Source organism: Phascolarctos cinereus, unplaced genomic scaffold (assembly GCF_003287225.1).
Source record: "Phascolarctos cinereus isolate Bilbo 61053 unplaced genomic scaffold, phaCin_HiC Scaffold_7;HRSCAF=346, whole genome shotgun sequence".
NCBI classification, from domain to species: domain Eukaryota; kingdom Metazoa; phylum Chordata; class Mammalia; order Diprotodontia; family Phascolarctidae; genus Phascolarctos; species Phascolarctos cinereus.
In genome coordinates, this window is record NW_027556180.1 from 1017381 (window position 1) to 1042137 (window position 24757).

General features: G+C 51.6%; 1 protein-coding gene across 7 annotated transcripts in view; it reads left to right on the forward strand.

Annotated features, from left to right (window-relative positions):
- The first annotated feature begins 537 nt into the window (after positions 1–537).
- The window catches only part of ITGAE (integrin subunit alpha E), a 52433-nt gene continuing 28213 nt past the window's right edge, over positions 538–24757 (forward strand). For 5 of the 7 annotated variants that reach the window (XM_020964671.2, XM_078147500.1, XM_078147501.1 and 2 more), the window contains exons 1-6: positions 538–1733; positions 15909–16038; positions 22371–22465; positions 23120–23190; positions 23318–23438; positions 23516–23698. In XM_020964671.2, coding sequence (XP_020820330.1) covers positions 1580–1733; positions 15909–16038; positions 22371–22465; positions 23120–23190; positions 23318–23438; positions 23516–23698 — 754 coding nt within the window. In that variant the 5' untranslated portion in view covers positions 538–1579. Of the gene's footprint in view, positions 1734–15908; positions 16039–22370; positions 22466–23119; positions 23191–23317; positions 23439–23515; positions 23699–24757 lie in introns of those variants that run through there. The other 2 variants (XM_078147498.1, XM_078147502.1) reach the window with 2 other exon arrangements.

Sequence of the window (24757 nt, forward strand, 5' to 3'; positions counted from 1 at the left end):
AAACTGAGGAATCGAGCAGACCGGGAACGAACGCTAAGCCCCTCTCTCCCGGCCCACCCTCGGCAGTCAGCCCACCCCTGCAGCCCCAGGTCGGAAGCTTTGGCGGCTCAGCGTGGGCCCCCGGTTGGGCTTGGCAACCAGAACCAGGAGCTAGGGGAGAGGCGGGGGCAGAGACTGCACCAATGAAGCCCCAAACGGCCGCCCTCTGCTCCGGGACCGCAGGTGGTGGTGCTCCTGATAGCCCATCACTCAGAAAGATGGCCGCCTCTGCCGGCCGACGGGCGGAGACTGAAGCTGAGGTCCTGCCCAGGCTTGGGGCCTGGGATGGACTGCCACCCGTTATCTCTATGGCTCTATGTGGGCAGGGTCAGGGGAGGAGTTCAGGGCTGCGGCGGGAGCACGGCCGCCAGTCACAGATGCTGCTGCCCCTTCTCCACCTGGTGCCAGACTGAGCTGGCTCAGTCCCTGAAACACCTATTATTCCTGACTCCGCCCTCTAGGGTCAAGCGAGAAAGTCGAACCGTGTTCTCCGGGGGGGGGGGGGGGGGGACTCAAATACTGAAGACGGCTAGCGTGTTCCCCCTCCTCCTGTCCCAGGAGTATCTCCTCCGGGCAATGCCTCTAGCAAACACCCCGGGGGCCCCTCCCTATTCCCTCCATAAACTCTGCTGTCTACACCGGATCCCAACACCGCAGAATTGGCTGGGTGAGGGCAGAGCCCAGTGGACCTGTCACCTCCTGAAGCCTGGAAGCCGGGCCCCCCTGCATGCAGCCCATGGGCAGTGAATGATCAGTACTGAGCTGGTGGCCCCTGGAAGCCCAGAGAACAGCGAGGCCTTTGCGGGCCCATCCCCTTGTTTTAGAGACATCTCTAGGGAAGGTTGTCTGGGAAGGTCAGGCCCGGGTTCCTGAAGGAGGTGGGGGTTAAACTGGCCCCTGTGTTTGTGTTAGACCCCCGGGTGGGGGTGGGGGGAGACACTTCATACACACCCAACATCCCCTGCAGGGTACTTCCCAGGCATAGGCCAGACTCAGACACCCTCAAGGCAGAAGAAAATCAGACTGAATTGCACAGAAATCAGTCAGGGAGTGAGCAGGCCCCCAAGCTGCATCAGCAGCCCCTGACCAGCTTGCTTTTCCTACCAGCTGGAGGCCAGTTCACGTTGCCCCCCAGAAAAGGGGGCTTCCTGCTCCCTGCTCCCTGCCTATAGACGGAGCACCCGGTCAACCTCAGCCACGCCCCTGAGGCTAGAGACACAGCTCAGAACTGGCACCAGCCTCCCCAGGACAGGCCGGCATCCTAGCTTTAGTGCCACTGGCCATGGTTCTGAGGTCCGGCTTGAGGCCTTGATCATCTACCAGGAAGGAGCTTGGACTCAATTTTTAGGATTCCCTGTGGATTTCCTTCTAAGAAGTAAGACACAGATGTGCTAGGGAAACCTTTCTGGAGGCTTGGACAGCGCCAGGAAACCTGACTTCCCAGGGAAGGATGAGCCCAGAAGGGCCTGAAATGAAGACCCAGGAAGTTCTCTCACACATGCACACCGCCCCCAGGGGTTGTGGGTTCCTCTGTATATAGATGCGAAGGTGTTCTTGTGGGAGTTTGCACAGCTGTCCTGGGGAAGCTGAGGGGGGCCACACCTGCTGCCTGGAACCCTGCACCAGCTCCCCCTGCTCACCTTCAGCTCCAGCTCCCGACATGAGGCTGCTCCAGGCTCTCCTCTGCCTGACAGGTAAGCAAACCTGACCCTTTTCCGGGCTGTGCTGGGCTTGCCCGGCCCCTGAGGGGGCCCTCTGGCCAACTGGCCCTCACCTTCTCCTGGGTTAAAGAGTCAGAACAAAATGCTTCTGGAACCCTGGCTTCTTGATCTGGGCTCTGTAGGGAGATCCCAGGACGTCCAAAACTTAGATGGGAAGCAAATCTCTATTTCACTGCGACTGGCGTCTTTTAGGTTTTATGTATTTTTTGGGTGCCTTCATGGGAATCCATCCCCAGGTGGCTGCTGGGCCCTCTGACCCACAAGGAGCCCAGAGCCCCAGCTCTTCGGGGTTTGGACTTTAGAAGACAAGAAACTCACAATGGGGCTGCCCATTGTCCCAGTCTTCTGTAAGGTCGTGGGCATGCTCTGTCTCTGGCCTGCCCCACCTCTGGGTCAGTCCCAGGCGTCTGTCCAAGCTCATGCTAAGCAGTTAGCTCCTGAGGGTCCTGGAAATGCCCCCTGCCTCCTGCTTCAGCACCCTCCATCATGCCATCCTGGGGGGGAGCTGAGGGGCACCTCCCTAGAGACTGTGTAGATCCGAAAAATCAAGGCTCTACAATGAAATGTAGATGTCCTTCCCCTGCTCTTCTGCGCCCAGAACTTCCCAAAAGTGTTTGGGGAGCTACTTTCTGTCTGAGACAGTGGGGAGGAGAAGCAAGGGGCCTAGACAAAGGGAGCTCTCTCAAGGGCAATGTAGGTGTGGGGGCTCACTCTCACAGCCATAGCAGGTCCCACCCCCCATTTGAAGCACTAGGCATGCCCAAAGCCTGTGTGGTTCTTGAAGTCCAAGGAGTGAGACGGAAAGGGCCAGGAGGGCCAGGAGGAACTGTCCACCCAAACTACAGATCTGCAGGCCAGCTGCACCAGCCTCCTGGGCAGGGGCACCTGAAGGCCCCCTGCACTGGCCCCGGCTCTGCCTTCAGGGGACTCTAGGAAAAGGGAGGTGCCAGCCAGGTGGCTTCAGGTCTGGGCAGATCCCTCCAGACCCCAGGCTCAGGCCTGGACCCCTCCATTTAAGAGGGCCATTGTTTCTTAAGACAGTAGCTGGGCTGAGTGGGGACTGACTGGTGACATCAGAGGATAGTTGGGGCGTGTTTAGTCAAGAGAAGGTCAGGAAGAAGCTGATTCTCCTGCCTTCAGAGGACGGTTAGCCTTGGGGAGTTTGAGCCCCTAGGGCAGAGTCAGGAGCCCTGTGAGATGTCAGCCAGGGCTGGTTGTCAGGCCCACCTTCCCTAAGAGGCTTAGCTACTCTTGGAGGAGGTCAACTCATCCTCACCCCCATCCTCCACTGGGTGCCTCCAGAAAAATGCCGGATAAACTCTTCTCTAGTAGGTCTCTGGTACACCCGGGATGAAGCCGAGGCCATGAAGGCCACTCTTGTTTCAGCACCTGCTGGGCCAAGCCCAGTGATAGAAAGAAAGGTCAAGACCAAATAGTGCCCCTGCCTCCAAGGAGCTCCCAGCCCAGTTGGGGAGACAGCAAGGGAACAGCTGTTTAGAGACAAGCTCCAGACAGGATGCACTGGGGGCAGTCCCAGAGGGAAGGCAGCTGGAGGGAGGCCTGGGGAAGGTGGCATTTTAGCTGAGAAGCTAAAGGAAGCAAGGAGAAGGGGATGAGAAGGAAGGCCACGCCAGGCATGGGAGCAGCCAGAGAAAATGCCCAGAATGAGAGAGGGAGGGGCTTGTCTGAGGAACAGGCAGGACCGGGGGTCACTGGAGCCAAGAGCATGTAGGGGAATGAGGAGTCTGAAGCCTGGAAAGCGGGGAGGGGAAAAGAGAGCGAGCCTATGAAGGGATTTGAATGCCCGAGGATTTTATCTTTGCTCTTTGAGGCCATAAATAGGGAGGTGCCAGAATAGGTTGAGTAGGGGGTGATGGGATGAGCCCTGTGCTTTGGGAAGATCAAGCAGTGTCTGAGTGGGGGAGAGACTGGAGAGGGAGACCTGAATCAGGCAGACCCCTCCCCCAGTAGCCATGTAACCGTCCAGGGTTGAGGGGAGGAGGGTCTGCACCAGGGTGGGGGCAAGGCCAGAGGAGAGGACGGGCCATTGACCTCTGATTGCATGTGGAGGGTGAGAGAAGTCTGGGTGCCTGGGAGGATGGGGGTGATGCCCTTTATGGTAAGGGAAGAGGGGAGGGCTTTGGGGAAGTGATAATGGGCTTGACTTTGGAACTACATGCCAAAATGTCCGCAACAGAGCCATTTCAAGTTATCTAAAAGAAGGAGAATGGGGAGAAAGAGACACAGAGAGAGAGGAGAGAGAGAGAGAGAGAGAGAGAGAGAGAGAGAGAGAGAGAGAGAAGAAAGGAGGAGGAGGAGGAGGAGGAGAAAGAAGAAGAAGGAAGAGGAGGAGGAGGAGGAAGAAGAAGAAGAGGAAGAAGAAGGAAGAGGAAGAAGAAGAAGAGGAAGAAGAAGAAGAGGAAGAGGAAGAAGGAAAAAGAAGAAGAGGAGGAGGAGGAGAGTCCTAAAAGCCCAAAGAGAAGACTGTTAAGGAGAGTGATGCACTCTCTGGAGCTGCAGAGAGGTCAGGAGGACCCCCTCCCAGTTTGGAGACGCTGTGATTCTGGAGACATTTCAGTACCAATTCCACAGGAAAGCTCATGTGGGGCCAGATCTGGCACCACACAGAGGAGGAGGTGGTCTGTTGGCCGGGCCTCCATAGCCTTCTCCTCAGTGAAATGCCACATTGGTGCAGGTGGTAGCCAAGGCTCCTCCCTTTGCTGACAGAGTGAGGAGGGGCTGAGGTGAGGGGCAGCCCTCCCTCCCTCCATCCACCAAGAGCTGTGCCCCAGCCGGGTGTGGGTGGGCAGTATGGATATAGAATGGCATCCCATCTGGTGGCAGCTGAAGCCCAGCACAGAGGCTGCCCATTGCCGGGAGCCCACTGCCCTCGATACACATGATGGATGCTGTCTTGTGCTCCAGACAGGGTTGCCAGGAAGAGCGTGAATTTGTTATCGGTTTGGCAGACCCCAGGGCAGGGCTTATGGGGGATCAGGAGAGAGTCCTCCCCATCCCCCAAATCCACACCTCCTCAGAACACACCTGGGGCCCCTGGAGGCTCTGGACTGGCCTTCCTTCCCCAGGCCTGGCCTCCCTGGATTTCTAAGAGGCTTTCTAGCTTGGAGGGGGGAGGTGTGGCAGGATAAGCACAAAGTCCCGGGACATGCCCAGGCTACAGGTGTGCCTCTGGGGCTCTGGCCAGCTGTAGATGAGTCTGCTCAATGCCTGTGGGGCAGGGGGGCGAGAGACAGCAGGCCAGCACTCTGCCTGACAAAACCTCTAACCTGATCAGAAGGCAACCACCTGGCTCCCTCTGAGAGTGAGCTCCTGAGCTCCTCAAGTCTGTAGTGGCCAGAAAAGGTGGCATGGCAGTGACTTGGCCTGTGGAGCCCCCCGTCCAACGGAGGAGACCAGCCTCCTGAGCTGGCCAGTGGAGCCAGGCTGAGGAAGGAGAGAGACTCGGGTGGTCAGAGAAGCCTGAGAAGGTGTGTCCACCTCCGACTTGCTATATGCCCTTGGCTGAGTCCCTGCCTTTCTTCCGAGGTCACTAGGCAGGCCTCAGTCTCCCCCACCCCACCCCCGCAAGATGTACTCTGAGGCCCCTCCTAGATCCACGTGAGCCGGGCCTCACAAGATGGATGGCCAAGACCAGTTGGAGAGGGAGAGGATGGCTGGCTGGCCGTGGTGGACACCTCCCCTGGGACCAGAGGGGTCACCACAGTGCCCAGCATTCCTAGAGAGGCCCCAGGGAGGGGGAAGAGAGTGGCTGGCAGTCAGGCCTCCCCAGCTGGGCTCTTTGCCAAGGGCCCCCAGTTCTAAAAAAAAGGCAAAGATGGTCTTGCCCATTCTCAAGGAGCCAGGAAGCGTAGAGTCACAGTGAGAAATAATGATGGAAGCTGCGTCATTTGGCCCCCCAACAACCCTGGGAGGTAAGTTCTGTGCCTATCCCCACTTGACATACAGGCAAACTGAGGCAGAACAAGATTCAGCGACTTGCCCAGGGTCACACAGTTACCAGGTGTCTGTGGCTGAGTTTGAACTCACACTCCAAGCCAGCACTGGTGCCTCTGTGACTGACCTTCCTGGGAGCTTTCGGACTTACAAAGCGCTTTCCTCACAACCCTCTGAAATGTGGGGGTCTAGGGTCACCAGCCCCATTTTACAGGTGAGGAAACTGAGGCCTAGAGAGAGAAGGCAATTTGCTCATGGTCACCCAGCCAAGAAGTGTCAGGCGCAGGATTGGAACTCACTACCATATCCCCTCTGCCCTGCTGCCTCTTCAGGGCACACTCTGACACGTTCCGTCCAGCTGGCCTCCATGAGATCTCCCACAGGTCGCTCACAAGCTGCCAAACCTTTCTGGCCACTAGCGAGACTCCTCCGCATCGAAGGAGCCTTCGTGACACAGGCGTGATATCGTGTGTCACTGCGAGACAGCCCTGCCTGGGGGGCAGAAGCTGCGGGTGGCAGGTGTCACTTTGACAGAGCAGGGCCCGTGCGGTTGGGGTGATAGCTGGAAGTGCAGTTGGCCGGCGGCTCCTGTGGTCATGGACGAGACATGCGAGCCGGGGACGGGGAGCTGACAGTCCTCCTGTCCCCCTATCTCCTCCTCTGGGGGCCTTGCTTGCTATCAGTCTAGCCCTGTCCACAGCCCCAGGAAATGGTGAGATTGTGGGCGGCTGCCAGAGAGAGAGACGGGCTCAGGGCCTGCAGCCTCCCACAGGTGGGTTGAGCTAGGGATCGTTTAGGACGGCCCATCCTCAGCCAGGCCCTGCCCAAGCCTCCTTCGAGATGCCTCAGCCCTCCTCCCAAGAGATGACTGTGAGATCCCACTCTCGGGGTAAACTTCCCCTCAGGTTCTGGCACCTCATGGCTGCCCCGGGGTGCATAGGCCGTGGAAGTGAGGTTGAACTCTGTCCTCAGAGCCGTCCCAGAACTTGGGAGACAATTCCCCTTATTGTTATACCAAGAAATTAGCGAGTTAGACCCAGACTAATTTAAATTGTGGACTTTATTAGCGCTCGGCTGCCAGGGGTATTCACATCCAAATCAAGCAGCCCCCATCAGGGGTCGAGCTAGCGTTTATATAGGGAGTATACAGGACAGGGAGGGGGATGGATCTTTGGTCTGGCAAGAGGAAGAGTTTTTGGGCTGGTCAAGGACACCCCTCTCCCTCTGTCTAGACATGATAATGCTCTGCAACAAAGGAAAAAACTTTCTCACAATGGAGGCTTCCAGAGATATGATCTGAGGGCTGGGACCTGAGCAGCCAGATAAGGGTCGTGCTGTGGCCCATGCATGAATACTGCTAGCCCAGTGTCCTTGGGCTGGGGAGTGGTTGTCAAGAGATAGTGTTTCTGAGACTAGGGAGGCATTTTTGGGGCAAAAGTATAAGCACAAACATCCGAGCACCCCATCATTACAGGTCAGGGATCACACAAACCAGACCAGGTGTCCTGGTCTCTGGTATAAACATAATTATCTAAAGCCATTATATTGAAAGTTTTCTTATCCATTTGCGTTGGAGGTATGGACTGTGCTTAAGCTATGCAAGAGTACATTTCACTATTGTTTAGATTTAGCAGGAAAGAGGTCTAGGGCAAGATTAAGCAGCAACTTCTGCTTTCCATGGCCTAAAGGGTCCTACTACCTAAATGGTGAAATAATGTTCTGCATTACATTATCAGGGCCACCCACATGCTGGCGCTGAGGAGACAAGACCCAAAGTGGGATAGACCCTGCTCTGCTGATGGGGAGCCAGGACCTGGAGCCAAGCCAGGAGAGCTTGTGCTGATGCCTCCACATGTCAGGGAAGCGGGGGAGGGCTGGGGTCCACTGGGACTGGCCCCTTGCTTTTTCTGCCGCTAGTCCTTTGGGCATGTCCTGGGTGTGCATTTGAGTGAGGCAGAGCTGTGCCGAGGGTCAGCCTTGCTCTGTCTTCCAGTCATCAAGATGACTGGGGATGGCCCTGGTGCAGGGCGACCTTGGCCTTTCTCAGTTAAGATGGTTCAATTTACCATCACAAAATGCCAGTGTGGGAAGGGAAGACCCTGGGAGTTTCAGGTCAGAACAGAAAACAGTCACCATTTACACTCATTCTAAGCCTTCACAACGTAAACAATTCTCCACTGAAAATTCAGCCAGCCTACCTCCAGCTTCCTTTGGTTACAAAGAGAAGGCAGAAATGCAGAGTATGCAAGACAAGCTGGAGACTTTTCATTTGCTACAAATTAATTCTTTCAATCACTTTTAATTAAACTGTTCTGTTTCCCCTCACCACCCAACCACAATTGGTAACATCAGCTTCTGCTCAGCATTTTGAAAGCACTTAATGTGAGCAGCCCCACTTCTTTGCAAGAAAAGGTAAACAGTCAAACTTTGATTAGTCTGAACACTTTCCATGTGGGAGCATTCTGATTAACTGGAGTTCCTGTTTAAATAAGTCTTCACCAGAAACCCATATTTGCCTAGTATTAAAAAAAAAAGTAACAACTAATATCTATCTTGGTCCACTCCCCTGCCATAGTGGGTCAGGTGTAGTTAGATGTTACTGGACTTTTCTTTGATTTCAAGTGCAACAGTAAGAAATGCTGGGGCTGGGAAATTCATCCTTACCATCTCCATTCTCTCTGGACCCACCCACATGGGTACCAAGGTCAGCCTGGAGAGTCAGGTCAGGCTCTTTTCTTTCTCAGCCTCTGACTTTTTTAATCTCTCTGTGGATTTTTTACATCCGCATCCTCGAGCCTTGGGGAAAATGACTTGAAAATGGAGAAAAGCTTGTTTGGCTGTTGTCTAGAATCTCTCCAGACTGGGGAATTAGAAAGGTAGTTCTATGGAAAAATGTAAACCAGATATAGGACAGCTATTTATTTCTTCCACACAAAAGAAAGGCCAAGCACTAAAGATTTGCAAGTATACATGGCCAGAAAAGCAAACAGAAGTCACAGCTTATAACTACTGCTGTGCTCTCCCCGGATGTTGATACTTAGAGTATCCCGACATCAATCTGAATTGGCTCCGCCCTGTCCAAATGAGGCCCTTCAGGGCCTGGTCTCGTGGCAAGCCTGATCAGAAGCTGGGGTCAGTCCGGTCCCAACAGTCGCCTTCTCCAAGATGAGGTGCTGTCATTACCAGGGGCTCCTGCCCGAGAACAATCAGCCCTGGCGGAGATCTCTGGAGCTCCCAGCTTCTCAATCTGCCATGGCTGTAACTGCCAACTTAGTGCTGCCTTCTAAAAACCTCAGCTCAATACAGAGACGCCAAGCAAAGGAAGCGGCTGGCTTTTGAGATCCAGCCTCAAGCTCCCCTAGGCTAAATCAGGTGTGAGCTGGGGGTGGGGGGAGCGGGGAGAGAGAAGCCAGGAGGTAGTGCCTCTCCCCCTACCCCTCCACAGCATCGCCAAGAAAGTTCTCACACCCTTGGAAGAAGGGAAGAGGACAGGGCAGATCTTCCTACTGCCTCTGGAAGCAGCCCAGCCCCGAAGCAGGCAGTGTCAGGGCTGTGGGTCATGCCTGTAGGGTAGGTCCATGGACCCGACTGGAGAAGGCAGAGGGAGTTTTGCTGGGTCTGGCCCAGCCCAGAAACGTGTTTTCCAAGCACTTTGTTTGTTTGTCTTTTCATCCAATCCCAGATTTCAGCTTGGCTGGTGACGATTTCCACCTTTCTCCTACAAAAATGTGGGGCAGCCCAATCCCGATAAGGGCTCTGGGTGACAGGGTCATTCCCTCATCCAACAAACATTTATGACATTCCTCCTGTTTGCTGGTTCTGTGGATGATCTAAGTTTAGCCAAGATACAAGCCCTCATGGTACAGAAAGTGGACGTTGTAATACCTAGATTTTATATGAAACAATGCATGGCGAGTGATCAGGCATCAGCTGTCAAATGAAGGCATCAGACTAGGTGGTCTCAAAGGGCTTTCCCAGCTGTAAATCCACCATCTGAGACCCTCACTCCCTGGGCTTCATCAACCCTGGGTGGCTGATCTATGGGCAGACAGAAGAGTATCAGCTTCCCAAATCAACCAATGAGCATTTATTCGGTGCCTACCACATGTCAGACACTGTACTAGCTCTTGGGAGAGATACAGACAAAAAAGAGAAATAAACAGGCCCTAGTCCCCGGGGCTTATCTTCTGTCAGGGTATATCAGTGTGTATATAGACTGGCTGTCCCAAAAGTCCTAGTGCCATTTTTAAAAAATTCTTTATTTTTAGTTTTCAACATTTATTTCCATAAGATTTTGAGTTTTAAATTTCCCCCCCTTCCCATTTCTCCTCCCTCTTAAGTGTCATTTTAAGCTTTCTCTCTCTCTCTCTCTCTCTCTCTCTCTCTCTCTCTCTCTCTCTCTCTCTCTCTCTCTTTCTCTCTCTCTCCCTCTCTCCCCCTCTCTCCCTCTCTCTCTCTCTCTCTCTCTCTCCCTCTCTCTCTCTCTCTCTCTCTGTCTCTCTCTCTGTCTCTCTGTCTCTCTCTCTGTCTCTCTCTCTGTCTCTCTCTCTCTCTCTCTCTCTCTCTGTCTCTCCTCTTTCTCTCTCCTCTCTCTCTCTCTCACACACACACATACACATGTATATGTGTATACATAATGTAAAACAAATACAAAGTGATTAGGGAGGGCTTGCATTTGTGTTTGGAAGGCTCAGAAAAGGCTCCATGTAGAAGCTAACGCTTGACGTGAGTCTTGGAGGAATAGATGGATTCCATCAGCTTTCCAGGGCATCTAGACAGGCTCCTGGACAGCATGGACAGAGATGAAGAATGGCGTCCTTGGGGACATTGGCAAGGATGCTCCTAGGAGAGACAGGGAAAGCAGGCTGCTCCCTAACCTGGCTAAGATGCAAAGCCTTACCCATCTCCAGTGAGTGGGCTGGGCTCAGTCTTGGGAGTGGGAAAAGCCCTGTGGGGATGCATTGTACTCATGAGGGCTCTCTATTGGGGGATGCCTGCTAGGATTCAAGAGGTGGGCCCCCCAGGCAAGCCCTGGGACCCAGCCCAAAAGGTCTGCTATAGCTGGTCTGGGAAATGAAGGTAGCAGAAGTCGTTGAATGACTGAGCCCAAAGAATGGTCATCAATGGGTCAATGGGCATTTAAGGTCATCAGATATTAGATTTGGTGCCAAAAGTGACCCTCGAGACCATCTTATTGAACCAGTGGCTTCATCTTAACTGTTGAGAAAACTGAAGCCTGGATTTACCCAAAGTGAGGAAGAGTCAGGATTTGAACCCAGATCCTAATGCCAGGCTCTGTTTCCTCATCTGACAAAGGTTTTAAGCCAAGTACAAAGTGCTGTGGCTCTGCTGGTGGAGGCTGGCCAGGCAGATTACCTCCATAAGCACATGGGAATCACAGAAAGTTATTGAAGGAGCATCGGGTCTCAACTAAATGAAGGAAGAGGCAGCCAGGCCTCCTCTGGAGTATGGAGCCCCTGTTAAGGGAAGGATGTTGATCAGGGCATGAGAGGAGGGGCCTGGTCAGCCAAAAGATTTGGACATAGTTAGCCTGGGGCAAAAGCCCGAGAGAAGGCTCCAGAGGACACAGTCACTGTCTGGTGTGATGTGATGTGTGTGTTTGTGTGCACGTGTGTGTGCGTGTGTGCGTGTGTGTGTGTGCATGCACACGCACGCATGTATAGGAGGAATCAGAGCAGCCATGGGGGGGCAGGGGGGAAGGTGCAAAGGGGAAGGTGGATTTCATGTCAGGAAAACCTTCCTCTTAGAAGGGGTGCAGATTAGAAGGGAGCCAGTGGTCAGAAGTAAATTAGGCATCCAAGGAGAGACAGGGTAAAAAGAGAGGGAGAGAAGATAAATGGTGAGGAAAAATAGGATGGAGGGAAATACACAGCTAGTAATTATAACTTTAAATGTGAATGGGATGAACTCACCCATAACATGGAAATGGATAGCAGAATGAATCAAAACCCAGAATCTGACAATATGTTGTTGTTTATAAAAAACATAGTTTAAAATGAGAGATATGCATGGAGGAGAAATAAATGGCTGGAGAGGAATTTATTATGCTTCAGTCAATGCAAAAAAAAAAAGGCAAGGGTAGCAATCATGATCTCAAAGGTAAAGCTAAAACAGATTAATTAAAAGAGATAAACAGGGGAACTACATTGTGATAAAAGGCACCATAGATAATAAAGTAATATCAATACTAAACCTATATGCACCAAATGATACAGCATCCAATTTTTTTGTGTGTGTGAGACAATTGGGGTTAAGTGACTTGCCCAAGGTCACACAGCTAGGAAGTGTCTGAGGCCAGATTTGAACTCAGGTCCTCCTGACTCCAAGGCCAGAGCTCTATCCCTTGCACCACTTAGCTGCCCCTACACCATGTAGCTGCTCCCAGAATCCAAATTTTTAAAGGAAAAGCTAGATGAATTACAGATAGAAAAAGATTGCAAAACTATAATAGTGGGGGGCTTCAATCTTCCCCTTTCAGAACTAGATAAATCTAACAAAAAAAAAAATAAGACAGCCATCAAGGAAACAAATGGAATCTTAGATAAGCTAGATGTGATAGATGTCTGAAGAGAACTGAATGGAAACAGAAAAGAATATACCCTTTTCTCAGTGGTACAGGGTTTCTTTGCAAAAATTGACCATATATGAGGGTATAAAAACTTTATAGTTAAATGCAGAAAAGCAGAAATATTAAATGCATCTTCTTCAGATCACAAGGCAATAAAAATTATATTTAATGAGGGACCATGGAAATTCAGATTAAAAATTAATTGGAGACCAAACAAACCTAATCTTAAATAATGAATGTGTTAAAGGACAATAAATAATTTTATTAAAGAGAATGACAGTAATGAGACAACAGACAAAAACTTATGGGATGCAGCAAAAGCAGTAATCAGAGAAAATTGTACATCTCTAAATGTTTTCATCTGTAAAATAGAGAAAGAGCAGATCCATGAATTGGGTATGCAATTAAAAAAAAAACTAGAAAAAGAACAAGTTAAAAACCCACAACCAAACACCAAATTGAAAATCCTAAAAAATTAAAGGTGAGATTAATAAAAATTGAACATAAGAAAATCATTGAATTAATAATAAAATTAGGATCTGGTTTTATGGGGGGGGGGGACCTACCAAATAGATAGCCTATTGGTTAATATGACTAGAAAAGAAAGAGAGAAGAAAACCAAATCACTACTATCAAAAATGGAAAGGGTGAATACACCACTACTGAAAATGAAATCAAAGCATTTATTAGGAGCTATTTTGCCCAATTGTATGCCAATGAATTTAACAATTTAAGTGAAATGGAAGAATGCTTACAAAAATATGAACTGCCTAGATTAGCAGAAAAGGAAATAGGATATCTAAATAAGCCTATTTTAGAAAAAGAAATTGAACAGACCATAAATGAACTTCCTAAGAAAAAAAGCAAAAGATAGATTTACAAGCAAATTCTACCAAATATTTAAAGATCATCTAATTCCAATATTAGATAAATTATTTGGAATAGTAGGCAAAGAAGGAATCCTACCAAACTGCTTTTGTGAAACAAATATGACACTGATACCTAGAGCAGGAAGAGCAAAAACAGAGAAAGAAAATTCTAGACCAATTTCACTAATGAATATAGATGTAAAAATCCTAAATAAAACACTAGCTAGGAGACTACAACAATATGTCACAGAGATTATACATTGTGACCAAGTGGGATTTATATCAGAAATGCAGGAATAGTTTAACATGAGGAAAACCATTAACATAATTGATTATATCAATAACAAAAGTAACAAAAATCATATGAATATATCACTAGATGCAGAAAAAGCTTTTGACAAAAATGCTTGAAAGCATAGGTATAAATGGATTTTTCCTTAAAATAATAAGAAGCATCCACCTAAAACTATCAGTAAGCATTATTTGTAATGGGGACAAACTAGAAGTCTTCCCAATAAGATCAGAAGTGGAACAAGGATGCCCATTATCACCAATATTATTCAATATTTTATTAGAAATGCTAGCAATTTAGTTGAAACAATTAGTAATTTTAGCAACGTAGCAGAATATAAAATAAGCCCGCATAAATTATCAGCCTTTCTATAGATCACCAACAAAACTCTACATGAAGAGATAGTAAGAGATACCCCATTTAAAATAATCATAGACAGCGTAAAATATCTGAGAGTATACCTGCCAAGACAAACCCAGAAACTACATGAACATAGTTATAAAACACTTTTTATACAAGTCAGATTGAAATAATTGGAGAAATATTAATTGTTCATGGGTGGGCAGAACCAATAATAATAATAATGACAATTCTACTTTAATCTTCTTATTCAATGCCATCTCAATTAAATTGCCAAAAATTATTTTATTGACCTAGAAAAAATAATAACAAAATTCAGTTGGAAGAACAAAAGGTGAAGAATATCAAAGAAATATGTATATATATATATATATGTATATGTATATACACACACACACACACACACACACACAAGAAGGAGATTTAGCAGTACCAAATCTTAAATTGTATAACAAGGTGGTACTTATCAAAATTATCTCCTACTGTCTAAAAATTAGAAAGGTGGATCATTGGAACAGAGCAGACATATAATTCACAGTAGTAAACATTGTATTTGACAGGGGCAGCTAGGTGGCACAGTGGATAGAGCACTGGCCCTGAAGTCAGGAGGACCTGAGTTGAAATCCGGCCTCAGACCAAACACTTGACACTTAGTAGCTGTGTGACCCTGGGCAAGTCACTTAACCCCAATTGCCTAAAAACAAACAAACAAAAAATTGTATTTGACAAATGTAAAGATTTAAGCTTGTGGGATAAGACCTCTCTATTTGGCAAACATTGTTGAGAAAGCTGGAAAGCCGTCTGGCAGAAACTGGGTATAGACCAATATCTTACACCATTTACCAAGGTAAAGTCAAAACAGATCCATGACCTAGATATAAAGGGAGAAATCATAAGTAAATTAGAAGATGGTGGAACATATTACCTATCAGATATGGGTTGGAGACAAATTTATGAATAAACAAGAGATAGACAGCATTATGAGATGTTAAATTGTTAATTTGGTTACAAACCAATGTAGCCAAGATTAGAAAGAAAGCAGAAAACTGGGGGACAGTTTTTATAGATAGTTTTTCTGATAAAGGTCTCATATCTCAAATATATCAAGAACTTTGTCAAAGGTGTAAGAATATGAACCATGCCTCAGCTGATAAATGGTAACAGGATGTGAACAGGCAGTTTCTGGATAGAAAAAACAAATCAAAACTCTATATAGTCATACAAAAAAATGCTCTAAATCACTATTGATCAGGGAAATGCACATTAAAACAACACTGAGGTACCACCTCACACCTCTCAGATTGGCTAAAATGATAGAAGAGGAAAGTGACAAATGTTGGAGGGGATGAAGCCATTGTATCAGTGACCTGGGGGCCCAGCCCCAGCCCACACTCTTCCTCCACTTTCTCTCCTCCTCACTCTTGCCTCCTCCGGTTCCCAGGAGGCCCTTGTCCTGGCCTTCCTGTCCAGCGAGTTGTCCACCCTTCTTGCTCCCCTCCCTGAGTCAGGAGGCTGAGGCCCCCAGGGGAAACTGCTGGGAGAGGTCAGTGAGGAGTGGGCTCCAATGGGTCCCTGCTGGGGCCTGGCCCATGGGGAGACTGCAAGCCCGGCCTGGGGACCCATTGACCACATGACCCTGCCTCAGAATGTCTTCCCCACTCACTGACTCATCCTTGGTCCAGCTCTTCGGGCCAGGGTGAATCCTAAGCCTCACTGCCATTTCCATGGGGCTTTGGAGGCTTGTCGATGTTTTATCCTGAGTAGTCTCACGGCAACCTGGGAGCTAGGGACCATAGGGATTGTTCCTCCCATTTCACAGATGACAACACCAAGGCTGAGGGAGTGACGTGATTGATCTGCCCAGCGTCACACAGCTACTAGGGGTCAGTGCTATGAGACCAACCCAGGCCTCTCTGCCTCAAAAGCCAGGTCCTTTCTCCCCTTCCTACTTGCTAGCAGCAGAGCCCTGAAGGCTGGAGTGGGTGAGGGGTAGGTCTGGAGCATGGTCCTGGGGGTGAGGATGGGGGTATGACCACCAGAAGATGCCCTGCCTCCTCACTGCTTTTCCAACACTGTCCCCACAGGCCTCACCTCCCTGAGAGGCTTCAATCTGGACATCAGCAGGACGTGGCTCACACCTCCTCCGGCCAGTGGCCAGGGTCCCCAAGTGCAGAATGTGCAACTGCATCAGGATGAGGACAACAGGCACACCTGGTGAGTTGGAAGGACCCAGGCTATGGGCGCCCCCACCCACACTGTGCTCTGGTCATCCCTAGGAGAGAAGGGGGCTCAGGAGAGCCTTGGGACACACCCAACAAGGGCTGAGGAGGTTGGGTCAGACAGATAGGAGACCCAGGTGTCACGAGAGCCTTGAGAGGACAAAGTATCCGGGGGGAGGGATGTTGGGGGGGAGGAGTGGTGCCAAGAATCTCTCTATCTCCGTTTGGAGACCTCCAGTGACGGGACCTCACTACTGCCTGACGCAGCCCCCTTCCCTCTTTGGGACAGTGTCCTAGGGAAGTTTGATTAACATCAGTCCACATTAAATCTCCACTTTACCATTTCTTCCAACCATAGCTCATGGTACTAAGTCTGAGCAGCTCTGGAAAGCCTTGAAGACTGCTCTTGGGTCCTTTCCCTGAGGCTTTTCTTCTCCGGACTAAACACACCCAGTTCCTTCAGGACCCTTCCCTATCCTAAATGACATCCTCTGGAGGCTCTCCAGATTATCAGCTCCTTTCTGGAATGAGGCCTCCAGAACTCAACTCGGCCCTCTCCATGTTGCTGAGCAAGACTGACTTCAGAGGGGCCCTCATCTCCTTTCTCTCTGTCTCTGTTTATCTCTGTCTCTCTCTCTCCCTCCCTCCTCTCTCTCCCTCTCTCCTTCCCTCCCTTTCTCTCTCTCTCCCTCTCTCCTTCCCTCCCTTTCTCTCTTTCTCTCTCTGTCTCTGTTTCTCTTCCTCTCTCCCCTCTCCGTCTCTGTCTCTCTGTTTCTCTCTGTCTCTGTCTCTCTGTGTCTCTCTCCTTCCCCCCTCTGTCTCTCTCTCTGTCTCTCTCTCCTCTCTCTCTCTCTCTCTCCCTTTCTCTCCTCCCTCCTCTCTCCCCTCTCTCTCTCTCCCTCCCTCCCTCTCTCTCTTTCTCTCTCTGTCTCTTCCTCTCTCCCCTCTCTGTCTCTGTATCTCTCTCCTTTCCTCTCTCTCCTCTTCTCTCTGTCTCAGTCGCTCTGTCTCTGTCTCTGTCTCTGTCTCTCTCTCTGTCTCTCTCCCTCTCTCTCTTTCTCTCTCTGTCTCTGTCTCTCTCTCTTCCTCTCTCCCCTCTCTGTCTCTGTCTCTGCATCTCTCTCCTTCCCTCTCTCTCTCCTCCTCTCTGTCTCTCTCTTTCTCTCTGTCTCAGTCTCTCTGTCTCTGTCTCTGTCTCATCCCCCCCTGCAATTCAACCTAAGATCACATTAGATTTTGGAGCCACCCCCTCACATAGTTGACTGATAGTGAGTTTTTGTGACACCGCCCAGATTTTTTTCAGGCACATTTCCAGCTAGGTCTCTCCCATTTTGTACTTGTGAAGTCCGTTTCTGTTTTAACAATATTATTGACATCTTTTGCTTTTACCTCATCTTCATTCCCCAACCTACCTCTGCCCCCTCGCATCCCCAGCAAGCCATCCCTTGTAACAGAGGACAAAAGGAAAAGAAAACCTGTCGGACCAAACTAATGTGCGTGTTGACCGAGCACGAGAGTGTGGCGGCCAGCCCTGCAAAGGGGGAAGCGGCCGCCCTCGTTCCTCTGCTCTGAGGCCGGGCTCACTCGCGTAGTGGTGCAGCGCTCAGGTAGCTGTTGGACTTTTGTCACAACCCTTCAATGTGTTGCTTTTCTCTTTTTTCTTTTGAAATTTTTACTTTTTTAAAATTCGATTTTCTTTTTGTTTTCAGTCCTAGATTTTATCCCTCCCTCCATCTCCTCCCCCACCCACTGAGAAGGCAAGAATTACAATGCTCATTACATATCACCACATGAAGTCATGCAGACGTATTTCCGTGTTACTCATATTTAAAAGTGAAGACTATATGCTTCAATCTGCACTTAGACTTCATCCATTTTCTCTCTAGAGAGAATCGCCATTTTTTTATATTGGCTTCGCCAATCCACAGTCAATTAATAGTCCTCCAGGTGTTTAGATCTGCCTTTATTTGTGTGAAAATTGTTTTGTAATTGTGTTCACATAGCTCCTGGGTTTGTCTTGGCGGGGAGCCTCCCAAGTATTTTCTGCTGTCTGCGGTTGTTTTACATGGAATTTCTCCTGCCCCTCTTTATCCTCCTCCTTTCTTGTTCCTGCGCAGCTCACCAGTCTGGGCCCCCTGGGACCTTCAGCTCTGGTCAGCCCACACCACGCCTCTGCTCCCTTCTTGTGCACAGGGCTCTTGAACTCAGCAGTGAGCTCACCTCAGCCTCTTCCATCTCTCCTGGGCTTGCTCGCCTGTGCAGATCTTCTCACAGGGTCCTGCCTGGCCTTCTTGGGACCCAGGCGATCGGGGATCAGGCCCAGATTGCCTCTCCTCTGTCACCAACTCTAACGGCCAGGGTCCCTTTGACCCCAGGGGTCCCAGCGTCTGCACCCAGAGCACCAGGCTCTCCCTTACTGGTTCTGCCACCCTCACGGAGGTAAAGCAGGACATCGGGAGGAGGTGGCCTATTTGCTCTCCTTTTCCTTTTTTGTTGTTTTGTTTTCTCTTCTTCCTTGGGGTTCCTCCCATTAGTTCTAATTGTTCTTTACATCATGACTAATGTGAAAATATGCTTAATATGAATGCATAAGTAGAACCTATATCAGATTGCATGTCGTCTTGGGCAGGGTGGGGGGAGTGGGAGGGAGGAGTGGGAGGGGGAGAAAATTTAAAACTCAAAATCTTATGGAAGTAAATGTGAAAAGTAAAAATAAATAATTTTTTTAAAAAGGGAGGGGAGACATCATGAGCTATTCAGCCCGTGGCCTCAGGGGGCTGGCAAGCTCTAGGAATGATGGGGACTGGCTTTGACTGAGCATACACCCTTAACTTCCCTGGGCCATGCGGACTCTCTGTCCTCATTTGCCCAGAGCGACAAAGTCTGCCTGGGGCTCTGGCTCAGACTTTGGGCTGTAGGCGTCTCTGTGAGGGGTTAGGGATCATTTTCTCCAGCACTCCTGGGCCACAAGGCCCCATTTGGTCATGGAGGGGACAGAGAGCAGCTAGAGATTATTGACTGGTCAGGGGCTTGCCCTTCCCATTCCTAGGTTCCCCAGAGATGCCTTAGTTCGCAGATGCATTTTCCGAGCAGAGATAAGAGGAGGAGGCTGGTCTCTGGCTTCTGGTCAGCTTAGGGGGAAAGGAGGGAAGGAAGACCTTGGGGGTCATCATCTTACAGAGCAGGAAACCGAGGCACCTCCCTGAGGCATGTCAAAGAGGGTTTGAGTCAGACGGCAGGCCTCGAGGCCAGTCCCTCAGGCTCCAGAGCCAGGGCCCACAGAGCCTCGTGGGCAGCCAGGGCCTCACAGGCAAAGGGCACACCTGTCTCTCAGGTCCCCCCTCAGGAGGAATAATTAAGGCATCAGCCCCGTGGGAATCCAGAAGTGAGAGTTCCTTAGCCCACTTCTGAAATCAGGGTGCATGTTTTTCTTCCTCTTTTTTTCTTTGTTATAAATTCCCATTCCTTATCTAGGGGCAGTCACAGAGAAAATGAGGAGGAAAGAAGGTGGGCTGCGGAACTATTTCTCTGAGAAACCTCAGGCCACAGAGAGAAGTCCCCTCACTTCCTCTCCTTCTGTCTCACCAGCCAGAGGACCCCAACCAGGCCCAGACTCTCAAGCAGCTGCTTCCCTTTTCTGGGCCTCAGTTTACCTCTCTGCCTGCTAAGGCCCCTGATAGACCCAGGTGCCATGCTCTCGAGACCTCAGGTCCTGCCTGAAGCATCACACAGGACCTGCATAGACTGGTTTTGCTGATCCCTTGGGCAGTACAGTCAGAAACCCAGGACCTCGGTGGACCAGAGTCTCAGACTACCTCAAACACAATTAAATGTAAAATAAAATCTTGCCTCAGGTTCAAACACTAGGGTTGGGGGAGCAGCTCCTCCGAAAAAGACTTGGGGAGAGTAGAGCCAGGAACCCCAGCTCCCCAGGAGTCCATAGTGCCACAGGGCAGCCATTGAGACCCAACCCGTCCACCTGGGGCTACAGGCAGAGGGCTGCGGCCCACCCAGGACTGTGGACAGCTCTGGGCACCACAACTTAGGAAGGCCTGGTTCAAAGGACTGGGGCTGCCCAGTAGGAATGGGGGTGCTTGGCCAGAAGGCCCCTCTAAGGGGGAGGGGCAGCCCAGGCCAGGCACTCTATGCACATAAAACACAGCATGCCCCCCCACCCCAAGTATCCCTTTCTTAAGGTATTCCAAAGGGCCATCCTGCCTTTGCTGGAAGGCCTCTGATGAGGGACAGCCCCCTCCCCAGCCCGCTGGAGGCAGCCCCTCGGCTGGGGGACAGCTCACCTGGTGAGGGAGCTGCTGGGGCCCTCTCACTTCCATCTGCTCCTGAGTAAAGGTTGTCCAGGGGCCCCTCGGGCTAAACAGAAAACAGACTTCCTGGGGTAGCTAGATGTTGGCCATGTTCACCCTTCCCCAACCCTCTGACTAGGATTATGCATTTTCCTTGCACAAATACACCCAATATAGCAGCTGCAACCATGCAAGCCCTCGCTCTTTTATGAGCTTGCCATTTCTTGATGGAAAAAGGAGAAAGAGTGAAAACACACCCCTCTGGAGCATGGAAGCCACACCGCTCACTGTGTTGTCTTTGAAGGTCCCTTGCTGAGAGCCATCATCAGGGTCACTCCATCCCTGGCCAGCAGCCTGCCAAAGTCCCCCAAAGCTGAATCCTAGTCTCAGACACCATCTGCTTTTTAAAATATTTTTAATTATAAACTTAACAAGTATCCCAGAACTCTGTCATCAGACATTCCCAACCAGGGACAAAATCCAGCTGCCGAGCCTTTGTCTTTGATGAGGTAGAGCAAAGAGTCAGACCCCTCCTCAGACCGGCTCTCCTCCACCCTCTTTGTGCAGGGCCAGGCTCTACAGATTTGCCTCTGCCTCTGCTTGAATGAGGCACTCTACAGTGTCTTCAGCACTCCTCTGGCGTTTTCCGCGTTCTCCGTTTTCTCTGACTAGTTGTTTCCCCTTGTCTGATGTTATAAATGGGTCACCTGAGTACCTCCAGATCCTCTTTCTTGGGGTCATGTCCTAGCATGCGGTGCTGTGTGCCCCAGGGTCGATCTCCTGCCCTCTCTGGGCTCTCCTGTTCAATGTAGCAGGAGGGTCCTTGGCCACCTGGCCAGGGTCTCCAGTTTTGACTTCCCGTGGGGGTCCTGACTCAGATGATCAGAAGGGCTCATGGGAGCAGGGCAGAGAGGAGCCCCAAAGCCTGGGCAGCAGCAGCCCTGCCCAAAGGGCACACCCACTGGGCAGGATGTGGCAGGACCTTCTTCTGCTGCTTAGCAGCCCCTCAAGGGGTATGAGATTCCACTGTCACATGTGTGTCCCTATTTGACAGGGAATGCTTCTGCCCCCGCCACCGGCCCACAACCCCAGCTGGGGTATGCCCTCAGCGGGGACTCCTGGGAAGGGGAATGGGTGGCTGATGGGGAGACCCAGGAAGGACAGACACAGGCTGTTGGAGGGGATGGCTGAAGCGCCAGCCTGCCCCGATCCCACCCTAGGAAGACGAGGACAAGCTGAGGGCTAGGGGGGCAGACTGCTTCCCTGCCAAGCAAGGCTAGGTCTCAGTCCTCGTCTGCCTCCTGGCTGCTCCTGGAGCAGCTGTTGCCATGGAGATGACCTGATTGCTTCCTATGAATGGGGCAGATTCTCTAGCAGGTCTGTCTGCACCGCTAACCCCCTGCCACAGCTGCTCCTTCCTGCTGACTCACCTTCCCCTCCTCCCCCCAGCCCCTGCACCAGGCATCTACGTGCACCCACCCACACAGGAAAGGGTGGCTAGTGGCTCCCCTTCCCCAGGGCAGGGCTCACCGCAGGCCAGGCATCAGGAAACCCAACAGAAATCACCCCCACACACACACCCCCTGCTCTGGGCGTGGGGCAGGTTTCAGTCCTCATCTTTGCACGGCAGACGGTGGGTGGCCTCTGAGGCCTCCCCCCAGCCCGGCCTTTCTCCAGCTTTCCCTGTGGCAGCCCAGTGGGCAGAGCCGAGACGCCCTCAGAGGACTTGATCTGCATTAGACTAAGCTGGGTTGCCATGGGGCAGCCCTGTCTGACTCTCAGTTTCTTCACCTGTACAATGCCAGAACTGGATTAGGTGGCCCCTGGGGGCCTGGCCTGGCACATCAGAGCCAGTAGGCTGTGACACAGGTCCCCTAGCCTTGGCCTGGGGCCTGGCTGATCTCCCCAGAGTGACCCTGGGCTTGCCCAGCTGGGAGGTCACCGGAGGATGGTGTGGGTAGCCAGACGGGGCCTGGGCAGGTAGGTCAAGTGGGATGCCTTGGCTCTTCTTTCCCTTGACAAGGCTCCTTGTTACTGGACCCTGGAGAGCTCAGGGAGCTGCCCACTTCCACAACTGTAGCCTCAGCCAGGATGACCAGATCCTCTGTCAGCCCCTAAGTGAGTAAGCTTTGGCCCAGAGGTCCCCGCAGGCCCTCTTCAGAGGCCTCCCCACCCCAGGCCTTCTAAGGCCAACCACGGACCCTCAGGGGCCTCCTCCCTCTCTAGCTTCAGGAGCTGCCCTCCTGGCCCCCTGCTACCTTCTGGCCCTCTGGCCACAGCCAGGCACTCACATGAGCTCTGGGAGTGGGTTTGCAGCCCTGGACAAGAGCCCTTTGGGCAGCCCGGGCAAAGCAAAGCCTGAACCTGGGAGGGGCAGGGTGAGGGGTGAGATGGAAGGGCCCCTGACTAGTGGGCTGAGGACCCAGGTTCTAATCCCGGCTTGGCCTCTGGATGCCTTTGGGTTAGCCCCATCGCCTCCTGGGCCCCAGTTTGCCCTACTAGAAAATAAAAAGGAGTGGTCCTGATGCTGTCTAAGGGCCAGTCCCACCTTTAGGGAAGGCCTTGACACCAGAAAGGGGACAGAGGCCCTGAAGGCCAAGGCCTGGCCCTTGTTGGCCCTGACAATGATCTCCAGGCCAGGCTGGCCTCCCCCCAGTAGAGGACCAGCTCACGACCTCTCGGGACCTTCCTCACTGAGTATTCCACCTTCCTGCTGTCTTCCCCTCCCCATGTTCCCGGCCCCTCTCCCTCCTGTGTCTTGAACCATTACAGAGTATGTGCCCACTCCTCAGGGGTCATGCCCTCAGGTCTCTATGGCTCGGGGTCCAGATGGCACATTGGTGGTGAGTGTGGGGGATGGGGTGTGGACAGTGGTGGGGGTCTGTCCCTCACAACATGGGAGTCACCACTGCCCCCATGCAGGGCCCTGACCCCTCGCCCTCCAGGTGCCTCAGCCCCATCTCTCGACAGGTGTGTGCTCAGGTGAAGAGGCGAGGACGCCCACAGAGCCTGGCCCAGGAGCTGAACGGGGCCTGCAGCCTTCTGGGGGCAGACTTGAGCCTACAGAGCTGCTTCAGCTTCCCTGGTGTAGGTGAGCTCTGGGCTGAGGCCCAGGAGGTAGGGTGGGGTGGAGCGTGGCCAACGGTGACCCTGCCTTGTTTCCTAAAGAGAATCTCTCAATCCAAGAAATATGGGGTGGAAATCCTGGCTGTTCCTGCCTGAGCCTAGATCCTGCTACTGGCAGCCCCCACCAGGACCACCCCAACGCCAACTGTAACAACCACAACAACAACCCCAGCATCAAGGAGAAGTGGGCCGAGGACGAGGAAGAGGAGGAGGATGGGGAGGCAGGTGAGAGGGCAGGGCTGGGGAGGTGGACTGGGCATCCCTCACCCTAGGGCTCCTGGAAATGGCCATGTGGGAGCACGGAACACCAAGGCTGAGGCCTGCCCTACTTTGGAGCAGCTCTCACGGCCAGGATGTTTGCCCAGAGAGCCAATGATAATCATGATGATAACAGAAATAACAGCTGACACCTGTCATTCAGTCGGTTTTTCAGTCACGTCCAACTCTTTGTGACCCCACTCGGGGTTTTCTCGGCAGATACTGCAGTGTTTGGCCATTTCTTTTTCCAGCTCATTTGACAACTGAGGAAACTGAGGCAACAGGGTGAAGTGACTCGCCCAGGGTCACACAGCTAGGAAGCATCTGAGGCTGGATTTGAGCTCAGATCTTCCTGACTCCAAGCCCAGCTCTTCAGGGAGGACTAGCACTCTGGTGGGAGGGCTTGCCAAGCCCTTCTCAGGGCCAGATTTGCTCCAACCCCAACCTGCTTCCCTATAGCTCTGGCCCCTTTGCACAGCGCTCTGGGTTCTGTCCCTTGGGGTCAATCAAGGCAAGCCTGTCTAACTCTGAGGACAGCCATCCTGCCAAGCACTCCTGCTGCTGGTTCTGTCATAGCGCACTTCTCTAGGAATGCCCTCTGGGCTGTCTAGTCATCCACAGGGAGAAGGCGGTCTGATGGGACAGTGCTTAGAGCACTGGGCTGGGACAGTTGGAATCCTGCCTCAGGCACTTCCCGGTGGTTGTGAGACTCCAATGAAACAGTCTTTGTAAAGCACGGGACAAATTGCTGTGATCCGAAAACCACTGTGTTGCACTATTAGCCCTCAGAAAACCAATGTGCCCAATTAGCACTCAGATTGTCCAGTCCTCCAAGGGCAGTGGGAGCTAAGGGAAGGTCGGTTCTCAGGCATTAACTGAGCTCTGGACAGTGGCTGTGTGGCCCTGCCTCTATTCCCCCACTGTCCCTGGGGCAGAACAAGGAGGCTCCCAGCACCCAGGCCAGTTTGGTGTCCTTATCACCTGGGTCACTGTGACCACAAACTTTATTCCTGTGGTCAGCCCAGA